The following is a 13,818-nucleotide window of genomic DNA, read 5'->3' as shown; positions in this document are numbered from 1 at the left end:
AAATAGAAAGCAAATGAAGTGGAATGAAAATTAACCGAGCACAAAGGTTTTAACCACGATTGTTATCGATTCTACATTGTCTATTGGTCATAGTTCTTAAGAAACATAACTTTCTTTGAATGAACATATATTGTCTCTAACATTTATAATTTGAAAGTATTAGAGTAAGTGAAAATTGTCCATTCTTTTTACAGTTTTAACAGTATTAATTTTTCTTAGAAAACTAATATGTATTGTACTATTGTTTGATACGAAGATCATCATCACCACTATGCCACAGTTCAGGCCCCTCTAATATGCAGGCAATTGGAAGTCTTAGCCGTAATGCTAAAGGAAAAGCTAATTTTAGCGAACCAATTAATATTAATTTTGACGACATAACAACATCGTTATAATTATTGTTTATGTTTGCAGACCGGCTAATACAGTGGCGCGTGAACTCGCCCAGTCTGCTCTCCATTTTTATGTAGGCTCTTGGCCAATATACTCCCATATTTATTTGGCATCCTTTTAAGCGACACCAATCGCTAGCCAATTATTAAAAAAAAAAAAAAAAGATATGATTAAACATCGCTATTATATCTCTTTTTTGTTATTGAACAGTAACATTGTTATATATGTTGAAAGTCTTAAAATATACATATTACGGTTATTACCTAACGATCGGATAAACTTCAATGAGTATTAGTTTTAGTAAATTCTATATCTAGAAAACTTGTATTCAAGCAACTTATCTAACTTTGATAATATTAGTATGGATCATATCATTCAAAGTTGGCTTATCTAAATATATCCTTTAATTAACTAAGTAGAGTAACAAGCATGAAACTGCATAGAATTTGTTAGTGACCAACGTACAGATCGAACTGACTAACTGATCATGTTCATATTCAGCTGCCTTGATGTTGTCTACTATTTATGAACCCCTCAAGCAAGCACCTCGATCATGTCACCGAGTTAGTCGATTATTCATCATCTTCTCCAGCTTTCATTAGGTCGTAAGCCTAGTAATTTGCAAGTCTTAATATTGTTACTCAGCTTCTGTAAGAAGAAATCATGGCAGGGGGTTTTGGAGCGGCAACGGGGGGCAAAGAATTCGAAGCGAAGATCACTACACTTGTGATCATTTCTTGCATAATGGCCGCTACTGGGGGCCTTATGTTTGGCTACGATGTTGGTATTTCAGGTACATGGTTGGGTGACTTCCATTCGAGGAGCTCTTGCTAGCAAACTCATGCAGTAATTTATTTGAACTTGTTGATGCATGCAGGGGGTGTTACATCGATGCCCGAATTTCTGAAGGAGTTCTTTCCAGTAGTCTATAAAAATCAACAAATTCCAGGACTTGCAGGAAATTACTGCAAATACGATAATCAAGGGCTGCAATTGTTCACATCTTCATTGTATCTTGCTGCTTTAATAGCAACCTTCTTTGCGTCATACACAACTAAAACACTAGGTCGAAAGATTACCATGTTGATTGCTGGGAATTTATTTTTAGTTGGAACAGCTTTTAATGCTGCAGCTGTTAACCTTCCAATGCTTATTGTTGGGAGGCTTTTACTTGGTTGCGGAGTTGGTTTTGCTAACCAGGTTTCTTAGTTACTCTTTATCTCATACTTCTACGAATGCTTGCTTACTTCTACCCAAGTTTCAGACACTAGAGTTATTAATTAATTTGCAAACCTTTTTTATGTAACAGGCAATTCCACTATTTCTTTCTGAGATTGCACCCACAAGAATTCGTGGGGCACTCAATATACTCTTCCAGCTCAATATCACCATTGGCATTCTTGTTGCAAACTTGATCAATTATGGTACAGCGAAGTAAGCTCACTTCTCCCTAATTGAAATAGGACTAACTCAACGTCCTACCCCGAAGTTTTTTTGAATGTAAAGTAAATACAGAAAGGCTGGTGAACTAGACCAATATATGCATGGAAAATTAACTCAATAAGAGCCTGGCTGATAAAAATTAGTTTTAATCACAATCTACCGGCATAAGTCATCCTTCATTATCCTTACTTTATATTTGTTTTTAACATATAATTGTTAGTGACTAACAAGTTTTGTGCCCACTAGACTTGCGCACGGATACGGATGGAGAATATCGTTGGGTTTGGCTGGGATTCCGGCACTTCTGTTAACCGTGGGGTCTCTTGTTGTGGTAGACACTCCTAACAGTTTGATCGCACGAGGTAAATTGGAGGAAGGAAAAGCAATTCTTAGAAGGATTCGTGGTGCTGATAATGTTGATCCAGAATACTCAGAAATTGTTGAGGCAAGTCGTGCGGCCGCAGAAGTGAAAAATCCTTTCCAAAACCTCCTTAAGCGAAGGAATAGGCCTACTCTGGTCATTGCAATTATGATGCAGGTCATACAATTTGATTTCAATTCCCTTGTTAGAAAATCAATACTATACAATTTACAGTCTCTAAAACTTATCACATGTTACTGTTATTTTGGTATAGATCTTCCAACAATTCACAGGCATCAACGCTATCATGTTTTATGCTCCAGTTTTGTTCCAGACCTTGGGATTTAAGAGTGATGCTTCCCTATACTCAGCTGTTATAACTGGACTAGTCAATGTCCTCTCAACTCTTGTATCAGTCGTCTTTGTGGATAAAGCTGGTCGCCGAATGCTTTTGATCGAAGCTGGGGTTCAAATGTTCCTTTCTCAAATGGGAGTTGCAATAGTGATGGGACTCAAAGTTAAGGATCATTCTAACAACCTCGGACATGGCTTGGGAGTTCTTGTGTTGGTTTTCGTATGCAGCTTTGTGGCATCATTTGCATGGTCGTGGGGACCCCTTGGGTGGTTGATCCCTAGTGAGACATTCGCCGTTGAAGCTCGCTCTGCTGGCCAAAGTGTGACTGTTAGTACTAACATGCTCTTCACATTTGTCATAGCACAGGCCTTCCTCTCAATGCTGTGTCACATGAAGTTTGGGATATTTATTTTCTTCTCGGGTTGGGTCTTGGTCATGACACTCTTTACGATCTTCTTTATTCCTGAGACCAAGAATATCCCCATTGATGAGATGAATGATCAAGTGTGGAAGAAACACTGGTATTGGAAAAGATACATGAATGACTTCCAAGATGGACCAAATGGAAAATATCCTCAAGTTTAATGCATCGTAACTACTTGTGGCAGCTATAAAGCGCAAAAAATTCGTTAATTAACTTCTAGGAAATTCTTCATTCAACTCAAGTCACTTCGCAGTGCATGCTTGCTGCGTTTCGAAGGCTTTATAATACTTGTAGCTTGATTTGACTGATTATTGTTTTTGAGTTTCATTCTTTCTTCAGTTGGTTTCTAGTATTTTCTACTCTCACGTCCTCATTTATAGAATGTGCAATAAGCCATATGGTCCCGCGAGACTCTAATGAAGACCTTAAAATAAAGACTTTGTGAGAACTTTTAAATCAACGGTTTGATAAAATATGTGTTGTAGAATTAAAATTTCAATTAAAATTGAGACAACTCATCCAACAGTTAATCTAAAAGTCCACAGTGAGTCCTCATTGAAGCCTCATGTCAACTAATATTTCCTAATGTAATGTAGTTTTGAACTTTTTAGGTTATTTAAAATAACAATTCGAGGTTCAAAATGTAGTGAAAATACAACTTTAGTTTATATTGAATAGAAAAACAAAATTTGAGGTAAATTTCATTTTACATCCATGACCTTTATATTAAAAGTGTGGGATGAGTAGGGAAGGGACAATGGTGTTTAAACAACCACCAAAATTACTCTTCTCGATGATTTACATGAGTAGAATTGTATAAGTCTGAAATTCCAGTAATCAAAAGAAATTAGGGACAAAATCTAAATAAAAGGCATGAATTTAATTTAGCAACGATATATAAATACAACCGAAAAAGAGAGAGATAACTAGTCAAGGTCAGTTGTAAGACACTAGGACTTTCACTTAAGACCCCGTTGCCACAAATTTTTTAAGGACCTTTTTATATATTGAGAATGTGAATTCCACATGAGAAAATAGAGACCTTGCTTATGAGTTTTTAAAAATTTAGGTCAACTCCATCAATTATCAATTGGTTTTGCTTGAGAAGCCCATATATTATCATGGTACGTATTAGGGACAGGTTATCCCACATGTGCATGATTTTGCGGTCACACGGGCTCCATGTTACTCAATATTAGTTCTCCACGTGTATAGTTTAAAATCCGCCACACGTGCGCAGCTATGAGATTATGAATCTCACATGAAAACATAGGAAATTCAGCCAACTAGAGTTAGTCATTTAGCTCAATTAGGGTTAGTTTGGGATTGCTGTGACTTTAAAAAAAAAAATATTGCTGTTGTGTTGTGAGAATAATCAGCTGAGAATTAAAACAGTTTCGTGTTTGGTAAATAATATTTTTAAAAGTACTGCCAGTACATAAAACAACTTTAGAGAGTGTTTTGATCCGCAGCAGCTTCTAAAAGCAACATCTGGGCTGCTTCTAAAATCTGCTGCCAGTGACCTATAACTTTCAATTAAAGCTGTTTTTTATTTATTTACCAAACACAATAAAATCTAAAATTTTAAACAAAAGCTGATTTTTTTTTAAAAGCGAAGCAATCCCAAACGGGGCCTTATCACATCCTTTTAAAAAGCTGACTTTTCTATATATAATTCTCCAAACACATGTATAGTTTTTAAAAAGAATGGAGTCTACAGCTTAGTATCACATCCTTCCTCCTTCCTCCCTGGGGCCATGTATCAGCACAGTAAATATTCTCTTATATTGCGAAGATAATTAATGACCTAAACTATGTGTACGTAGTTTTAATTACTGAACTGTATTCCAAGCTAGACAGTAAAGAAGAGAACGTACTCAGTTTCTTAGAAATCTAATATAACGAGGCAGAAAATTCTACTATATATACATGTATGTCATACACATGAATTTGCAGATATGATAATACATTATAAGTAATGTGTGTCATTTTTTATATAACCTGAGTTCTATTAGAGGTCAACCTTATTACAATTTTGTGAACAAATTTGTTGGCAATACAGTAAATTAGTTCAATTATATGTAAATAGTGTAAAATAAATGTGGTAAAGTTGTAGTCAATGTAGTAAATTTAATTCAATTGGCCCTAAAATAAAATGTATGATAAACATCTCAACCATAAACAAGTAAGCAACCCCATCAAAAAAACTCCCATAAATATTATCTTTTGATAAACTCCGACCAATTCATGCATGATAAACATCAATATAATGTGTCATCTGGTCAGATGTCAAAGGCCAGCCCCTAATATGCGGTGGAATCCATGGAATATGTTCAGAAACCATAGGATATGTGAATGTAATTAATGTCTCCCAGCTCATAGCTTCGATTTGCGTCCATTAATTTGTGGTATAACAATTATTATCGTTACAAATTGACTCTAATTTTATTTTAGCTAAAATTAATAAAATAAAAATTAAGGTTCTTTTGGTCTAATAATGAAAAATAAAATTAAAGCTAAGGTTGAAGAAATGGTCGGTGACATAAAATATACATGGCATTTATAAGGCCTTCTGGGGTTTAGAAATGCTGAAATGGTGTGGATCTTGGCTCTGTTGAGCTTTAATGTCAAAAGTCAAAACAACAACCCACTAATGGCTTTTGAACTCCTGGTATTTTCTTTATTTGTTTTACCAGTTTTGGTCCAAAACCATTGAAATGACACGAGCTGAATATAAAACAAGTATTAGGAAAAGAGAGGATTCTGTGATATTCTATTTAAGATTTAAAATTTGGTGTATGGAGTTCTCAATGTATTATTTTCCAGAATGTCAATGGATATATGGTACGTGTTAGCCGGAATTCCAAATCTAGTTTTAAAATGTTAAGGAATGTTGACTTCAAAGTTGCACAGATTAGGCCTCTATGAACTGATGTGTGCTCTTATCTCTATTAATAAAGGGAGGCGTTGGTACTATGGTGTTTTTTTGAACTTCTGAAATTGTCCATGGTTTGATTGACGTGAAAGATAACATGGAGAATTAATTAAAAGGCTTAATTGTTTTTTTAGGGTATATATCATAGAGGAAATAAGGTAAATCTTGGTAATACAAACCGGCCTTAGATGATCTGAAAGTCATCAATCGTAAAACAAGAATTACGGCACAAGTTTCTCAAAGTACTAATTAGCCGTAGTTGATAATTAGATGCAATTAATTAATCTTCCAAGCTTGAATTAGGCACCTTAATTTGTTGTATTTGTACCATCCACACTAGCAACAGGACTTGTTTGTTGTCAGATCTTCTATTTAGAGTTTGCTAACTGCTTTTCTCCCTAATTGGCAATCCAGGTTCTATAGACAATCATTTTCTCTGAATACTAATACTTCAGTCATACAAATTGAGAATAACAATTACCATTTCGATCATAATTTGGTTAGGGCTGGATCTATTAGGTTAGGTCAAAGTTCATCGATGTTATTATAAAGGGTGGGTGTGCAAATTTATCGATATAGTATTATATGTGGAGTAAACGTTGGTTTAAGGCAAATCTACATGACCCTGCTGATGCATATAAGTATGATTAGGCAAAAGGCATGAGAGAGTACTATGCTTTAACATGCAAATGTTTCCTATGTTAGGTCGGGCTGATATGATAAGATTATTGAAACGTTGTTGATGATCATTGATTATAGGACCAATGGTACTATACATTAGATGAGGGGTCGAGATTTCGGGATACCTTCCTCCCCGTTAAAGATTATACAAACTAACTATGATGTTTGTCATACATATATTTTACTTTTGGACAATTTCCTTTACAATGATATTGATAATAAATTTGTTCACAAACTTTTACCGAGGATGTAGATAAAATAATTACTTTTAATAGAACTATAAGAAAAGAATCGGATTATCATAATGACAAAAAATTTGTTCTCACATTGAGGTACATGTATGTATTGTAGAATTTCTCCAAATTTTTTATACCATTATTTGTTATTTATATAAATTTAGCATATAATACATATACATACTTCTACAGTCAACTAAGAAAAACAAATGAGAACAAGACCCCAACTAGCGGCTATTCTAAATTTTAGTACCTCACTTTTCAAAACTATGACATTAGTACCTCATATTTTCACATATTTTCAGCTCAATCTAACATTCATACATGCCATTCATGACGACGTTAATGTCCAATAACAATTTTTTATGGATATTTTTTTGTCATTTCCATGATGAGAATCATGTCGGATTGAGCTTTCAAAAAATCACCATCCTCCAAGTAATCCAATGCATGCATCTAATTATGCCACATCAACCCAAGTAATCCAATGCAGTTTTTTGAACTCGTGACATTTTTACCTATGATCTAGCTAGCTATCTAGCTAGCAAAGAGAATCGTAGCCTGAGTAACAAAGGCATGTATAATGTCATTATCTTGGGACCAAATCATGCCCAGCAGGATTAACATGCATGAGACAGACTGAACTACTAAACAAGGAAAGAGTGAGAGAGAGAGAGAGAGAGAGTTTGGTTTGTTTGTTTGTTTGCCCAGAAATAACTGCATAATTTAGTGAGATAATGACCCAGCAACAGAAACCTCCATCTTCCTCCACACAAATCACGCCCTTCCCTTGCGACTAGATTAGACTGAGCCCAGATTTTCAAAGGCTAGCTTTACTTTCCGCTGTCTTATCATAAATTATTTCACTTTCTTTCAGATACTAATAATATTCACCGACACAAAACAAGACAAAATAACGCTGCAACTAGGTCTCTCTATTTTTTTTTCCTCCTCTTTAATCATGTCTTTGTCAGTTAAATGATTCCCAATGGCATTGCTCTTTTACCTCTTTGACTTCATAGCTCATACAAATGATTATTACTTACTGTATATCTGTGGTGGGTTTGGCCAATTATCTCAGCCTTCGACTTTGCTTGAGGTAGGGGTCATCATTTAGCCCGTGGGCCTAGTGGGCCGATGGAGGCCCGCCGGCCCGCAGGGCCTAAAGCCCGGCTCGGTGGGTAGAGGGCCGGGCTTGGTTTAGGGGTTAGAAACCCGGCCCGACCCATAGGCCCGGCCCGCCAAAAGCCCGCAAATAAATATATATTATATAAAATTATATATATATAATACAAATTTCAAGAAACGGATCCTACCGTTATTTCAAAATAAAGAGAATCCTAGGCTAGAATGAGTGTTTCTTACCGTTGGATTGGAGACCAGCTGTCTCACACCATCCCACAACTGACAAACCCACGTCCTCACTTACCCACTAGGTCAGTCTCTCACACTCTCACTCGACTCACAATTGACCTAATCCTATTTCGAAAACAACTGAACTCCTCTCTCGTTCTCTCCACCAGTCCGCCGTCCCCAATTTCCCTGCAACTCTTCTCGACTTCTCTCTCATTCTCTCAGCCGCTGCCTCCGTTGTGAGACTGTTCCCCGATTTCCCTCTAGGTCGTAGCTTCATCCTCCATCGGTCCATCCCTCGAGTCTGCTCCATCCCTACTCCGTTGCTTTGGTAGATCTGCAATTCCAACTAGTCAACGACGCCGTCGATCACCTAAAAGGCTAAAATCCGGCGGCTACCGCGGCCTCTTCTCTCATATCAAGGTTCGAAATCGATCAGTAAGAGCCCGTTTCTTCAATTTTCTGTTTGTCTTGAAATAGATCAGTGTGAAATAGATCGTTTCTTCAATTTTCTGTTTGTCTTGAAATCGATCAGTGTGAAATAGATCGTTTCTTCAATTTTCTATGTTTGACTTTTTGATCATTGTAATGTGCAGGTTCGAGTGAAACAGAAACTGGAGCTTCCCCTTTTTTGCAGTCTTGTAGACATTCTTGTGTAACTTCTGGAAGCTGGTAATGGAGTACATCATGTGTTCTCTTTTTGATTTGTTCATTTTCAGTTTCTGTTTTAAATGGAGCGAAAGGAAAATCTGACGAGTTTGAGTTTTATTTCTTTGTTTGTTCATGCTTCAGAATACATATATCTGCAATCTAGCACGGATTGAAACGAAATTGAATCAAGTTGAAACGATGGCTTTTGAATCAAGGTTATGGCTTATTTGTTCCTTTTATTTTTCTTTTGAAGTTGGTGTTTTGATTTATTGGACAAGAGTTGAATGAGTTAATTTTTTTTATGCGTTTTGAAGAACCCAGTTGTTCCTTTGATTAGATGTTGGGGTCAGAATGATTAGATATTGTTTTATGCATGTTTTGAGTTCTTATTGTCACAATGAATATATAACTGGTACTAGTAACTAGTTCTTAGTAACAATCTAGTTGCTGTATGCTATTTTTTTTCTAGTTCTTCTGTTTACCAAAACATGTTTGCTGGTTCTTTAAATCTCTATTTAAATGTGTAGGTACCAAGATCAGTTGAATCCAATGAGTTATCAACAAATCTGCAGCCTCAATTTTGAAGGTCAGTAGAGAAGTAGAAACTCTCATACATTCTTAGCAAAATTTGCAGGCGGCAAGATATTCTGAAATGTTGAATCTCATGTATTTTTTTAACGATATTTATGTGCTTTGACATACATTTTTGGTGGAAATTAGATGTTTGATGGGAGAGTATCTTACTCTATTTATGTTTGATAACCAAGGGACAATTTTTAACTCCCTGTACCAATTATGCAGGGCTGCAGGCATATGATAAAAGGGAAGAGTAAAGAAGCTTTCATATAATTTAGAGAACCATTGAAGTCCAAGTTCGCTGCATATAAGTTGTATTAATAATTTACTTTTGTTTTAAGTTGTAATTGGGAATGTTCCTATACTTAATTTGTATTCTCTGTCTTTTTATTTCAATACATTAAATCGGGGCGTGGGGATGAGCCTCCCAACTAGCTTGGGTTCCAAACCCCTTAAAAAAAAAAGTATCATATTTAAAGTTAATAAAGCCCGGCCCGGCCCGTAAATACGCGGGCTACCCGGCCCGGCCCGAAAAAACCCGTAAAGCCCGCCTTTCCGGGCCGGGCTTGGATCTTGCCATTTATAAAAAAGCCCAGCCCGACCCGGCCCGTTATTTTTAAAAAAGGTAATAAGGCCCGGCCCGTTGACGACCCCTAGCTTGAGGTAGTTTTATCAATCTCAAATTCAGAAAGCTATTGATGCATTGACCGTAGAACAATTTAGTAGACCAGCTCAAACAATTTAATAGACCAGCTCACAGCAATTGTAAATTAGCTCTCTTCTTTTTAATTGTAGACTAACTTGAAATTACGCTGAGAGTCAAAATACCAATTAACCAATAATCCAATATGTATCTATATAGAATAGTTTACTTTGTTGAATATTACTATACCCTATTAGAACTCTATTAACAAAATTTAAAAATAAAATAAAAATTAAAAACCAAAAACTATCTGGATCAAGTGTTTTATAAGGTTAGGCCTTAACTAATATTAGCCATCACGGACCTTTTTGTCTGGGCTTGCCATTGTTTAGGGCCAAAATCATTGATACTACCCGATTTAGCACCAGAAGCCCAGTTTCCTCCCATACCACAGGCTAGTAAATAAGTAAATTCATTTTCTTCCACTACCACAAGTGGTTAAAACTGGAATAACCTAGTAGAAGGTTTCATAAAATCATTCACAAACACCATTCAGCAATATGGCCGGATAAAATGCAAATGGAAAACCTTCACCATCAAACTCTTTCTGCGGCCTTACATAGCAAACTACATAACCAGCAGAATTTTAGCTAATAAAATCCACGACTAACCAAAACAACTTCAAATCTAAAGATAAATGAAGATAGAAAAGCCTATAGACAGCACATGCGTCAACTGTTTAAAAGCCACTGTCACCCCCACGGTAACCACCATTAAATGATGGTCGAGGACCAGTTCGTTCGTTAGCGACACTCACACGAATGCTTCGCCCATTTAACTCCTGAAATTCAGGATGTCCACTGTCACAAAATCAATACCAATTTTTTTTTTTCTCTATGAAGGGTGGGTAAATATCCCACTTTAAGTGTCTAAATTCAAATTCTGACCTGGCCATCCATAGCGGTGAGGGCTGAATTGGCAGCATCTTCGCTGGCAAAGTTAACAAATCCAAATCCCCGCGACCTCCCAGTATCTCTATCCATGATGACCTTTGCTGCACAACAAATATTCAGTTGAGAATACAAGTATATAGAGTGGAGGCAACCACCAAAACTGCAAGACATACCACTAGGCTTACTACACACTCCAATGAAATTTCTCAAGATCAAAAGATTAGATGAAGAGGATAAACAAACAGAGTTTTAGAGCAGCTATTAGAAGCATTCATGAAATTATTTATTCATTTGCACAAGCAAGAACAACCAAAAGCATCATTACTCTCCTGCAGTTACTATTTTTTGGGAAAATGACACTTTAAAAAGAAAGCCAAGAGGAACTTTGATAAATCACAAACAATCACTACAGGTGAATAATCACACATCTTGAGGCATAGAGATACCACATGCATAATCGATTTTAAGGATCCTATTAGTATTTTCTTTCACAGATGCAACCCAAGTAGCATAGAATAAAAGGCCAGAGAAACAACCCCAATAGCAGAAATATCCCATCAAGAAAAGTTGCTAGTAAATCAAGTAGATCAACCTTAAGAAAAGTTGCTAGATTAAACCATCTGAAGATGATAAACTTTTCATCCACTTCACTATCCATAATGCAGGTGTGAAGCTCTATTTCTACCCAAACAAAGGTAGATTAAAGGAGGAAACTGAAGGTACACATATATCATACCATAACTTGAGGGTATCAAGTAACCAACACTTAAGAACTAACAAACCCAATGAACACTTACCATCAGTCACATCACCAAAGCCGGAAAAAGCATCTTTGAGAGAAGAGTCATCAGTGGAAAACGAAAGACCTAACACACCACAATTTAACAATAAAACATCAAAATAAATCCAAATAATGTGGATTTAGTTAAGTTTGCCTTTAACCAATATTTTCCAATGCATTCATACCTCCAACAAAAAGCTTGGAGGACATGTAACGAGCAGAATTAAACATAGATGACATTGGTGCTTGTCCATTCTGGGAAATGCCTTGTCTCAAAAGGCTCCCAACCTTGTTATAGAAAGCCATCTCGAAAGTGGATTGTTCTTGGATCTTTGAAGAGCCTACACCAGTACAACACTGTCAAAACAAAAACAAAAGCAGCAACAAGATTAAGCATCGATTGCAAGCAGCAAACATACAATACATCTACAAAAGCAAACTCTTTGCCACATCAAACAACAACTCGAGCCTACAGCCACATGAATTTCGACAGAAGTTATCTTGCATAAAGCGTTCTTATTATAACCACTTGAAAACACTACCCCAGTAGCAAGGAATCTTATACATAATGCATTCAGAGGAAGAGGCGCTGTAATAACAAGCAATCTTACTGACCAGAAAATAATACATGAAAAAAATTCTACAATACTGTCTCAGTTTCACTTTTCTATACAGAAGAGACAATCTGTGCATTTGATGTAAGATTTAACCAGAGCAGAAAGAAAACAAGAGAAATTATTTAGCTCCTCTGAACATAATTTTCACAAACAGAAATCAGATCAACATGGGATCTTACCACGAAACTCATTGTCTTACAAATTCTCCCACAAGTTCTTATACAGCATGCAATTTTTCAACTAGCTATAAATTACTATCTAGCAGATAAAAGGTTAGAAAGGTGCTCCCTTTTACATTTCTTCTGATTACTCTACTTTGAAAACCAAACAGAGTATCAGTCTAAACAGTAGCTAGCCCCTTTGCTCTATTCTTTAACAGCTAAAAAGTCATAGAGTGCTCTCCTTACAGATTTTGTGTTATATTTCTTTAATTTGAAAAACAATCTGTCTCAGTTTTTTTTCTACTTTCCTATAGCTGCTTAGACGCATACAGATATCATAACAACACCCACCAAACACAGAGTCACAGACCATCCTCATTCAGAGAAGAACAGCCAAAACCCAGAAACACCAATATTCATATTCCAGGAAAAACGATCAATCAAACAAACAAACAAAAGTAAAGCAAAAAGAAGATAATAAGCACGGATTATGATACTCGGACAACATACAAAACTAGAGATATAAGAAGCGACAGAGTGAGGGTTTAAGAAAGGGTTTTACCTCGGAGAGAAAAAAAAAAATGGAGCGGCTAGGGTTTAAGCCAAAACTTACGAGTCAGTGAGGTGAACGGACTGAAATATCTTGTGCTTTTATAGGCTGGGACTTGACAGGAAGATTTGTTCACCTGCGGGTATCATTTGTGCATCTGCTCTAATTTATGCTTCATCTATTTTTACTAGGGCTTCCACTTGGTTTGGTAATTACCAATACCAACCGATACTTTAGGTTTGGTAAACCAACTTTTTAGTAACGAAGACCGATAAAATTAAAATCGAAAATTACCGAAAAAGTTGGTTTGGTTTTAGTAAATACCGAATCTACCGATTATCTAAATATTAACTTCATATACTGTGGTTTTTAATACACATACATGTATATTAAGAAGTAAACATAAAAAATTTCATAATAGTATGAACATTACTCAATATACTACATTAATAGTACATGTATTTTGAGTAACCTAGTCGAAAGAGGTTAAATAACCTAGTTTTATTGAAGGTGGCTAACATTTGATGTCATATATACAAAAGAAAGCTATGATTAGTAGATGAATACGAAGTTTACGGGTATAAAATTGAAAAACCTAATTTTGTTCATTCTAATTTATATTATAAAGAATTAGTTGTTCTAAAGTTGGTAAAACCAAAAACCGAAATACCGAATTTGGTAGATATGATTAAAAACCGAAAATTT

At 35.9% G+C, this 13,818-nt stretch overlaps 2 protein-coding genes and 1 long non-coding RNA gene across 6 annotated transcripts; 2 read left to right on the top strand and 1 right to left on the bottom strand.

The window, feature by feature from the left end:
- Window positions 1-1,056: 1,056 nt before the first annotated feature.
- Window positions 1,057-3,137, top strand: LOC133711427 (sugar transport protein MST4-like). Its single transcript, XM_062137556.1, has 5 exons — window positions 1,057-1,186; window positions 1,271-1,593; window positions 1,703-1,827; window positions 2,083-2,374; window positions 2,472-3,137. Exons 1-5 carry the CDS (start codon window positions 1,057-1,059, stop codon window positions 3,135-3,137), a joined length of 1,536 nt encoding a protein of 511 aa, XP_061993540.1.
- A 5,152-nt stretch (window positions 3,138-8,289) lies between these two features.
- On the top strand, window positions 8,290-9,823 carry LOC133708351 (uncharacterized). The gene is made up of 4 exons (XR_009845765.1): window positions 8,290-8,604; window positions 8,778-8,853; window positions 8,974-9,418; window positions 9,634-9,823. It is a non-coding gene; the product is annotated as an uncharacterized LOC133708351 (long non-coding RNA).
- Window positions 9,824-10,549: 726 nt separating this feature from the next.
- On the bottom strand, window positions 10,550-13,269 carry LOC133709815 (glycine-rich RNA-binding protein 4, mitochondrial). Of its 4 annotated transcripts, none has more exons than XM_062135710.1 (5): window positions 13,177-13,269; window positions 11,971-12,126; window positions 11,802-11,870; window positions 10,999-11,105; window positions 10,550-10,892 (listed from the first exon to the last, which is right to left on the bottom strand). In XM_062135710.1, exons 2-5 carry the CDS (start codon window positions 12,089-12,091, stop codon window positions 10,791-10,793), a joined length of 399 nt encoding a protein of 132 aa, XP_061991694.1. In that variant the 5' UTR covers window positions 12,092-12,126; window positions 13,177-13,269; the 3' UTR covers window positions 10,550-10,790. The 4 variants fall into 4 exon arrangements, with proteins under 4 accessions (XP_061991694.1, XP_061991692.1, XP_061991691.1 ...); XM_062135708.1 differs by having other exon boundaries at window positions 13,126-13,246; XM_062135707.1 differs by having other exon boundaries at window positions 11,971-12,142; window positions 13,126-13,239.
- Window positions 13,270-13,818: the final 549 nt, after the last annotated feature.

This window comes from Rosa rugosa, chromosome 5 (assembly GCF_958449725.1).
Source record: "Rosa rugosa chromosome 5, drRosRugo1.1, whole genome shotgun sequence".
NCBI lineage: Eukaryota > Viridiplantae > Streptophyta > Magnoliopsida > Rosales > Rosaceae > Rosa > Rosa rugosa.
Note: the sequence above shows the minus strand (reverse complement) of the source record. Positions and strands in the feature narration are given on the sequence as shown.

Excerpts from the sequence above, each read along its gene's own strand:
- LOC133711427 (XM_062137556.1), top strand. The coding sequence starts at position 1,057 with ATGGCAGGGGGTTTTGGAGCGGCAACGGGGGGCAAAGAATTCGAAGCG. Across the intron at positions 1,187-1,270 it reads CTACGATGTTGGTATTTCAG|GGGGTGTTACATCGATGCCC; the intron begins GTACATGGTTGG and ends TGATGCATGCAG. Across the intron at positions 1,594-1,702 it reads GAGTTGGTTTTGCTAACCAG|GCAATTCCACTATTTCTTTC; the intron begins GTTTCTTAGTTA and ends TTTATGTAACAG.
- LOC133709815 (XM_062135710.1), bottom strand. The coding sequence starts at position 12,091 with ATGGCTTTCTATAACAAGGTTGGGAGCCTTTTGAGACAAGGCATTTCC. Across the intron at positions 11,106-11,801 it reads CTTTGGTGATGTGACTGATG|CAAAGGTCATCATGGATAGA; the intron begins GTAAGTGTTCAT and ends TTTGTTGTGCAG. Across the intron at positions 10,893-10,998 it reads TCACCGCTATGGATGGCCAG|GAGTTAAATGGGCGAAGCAT; the intron begins GTCAGAATTTGA and ends CCTGAATTTCAG.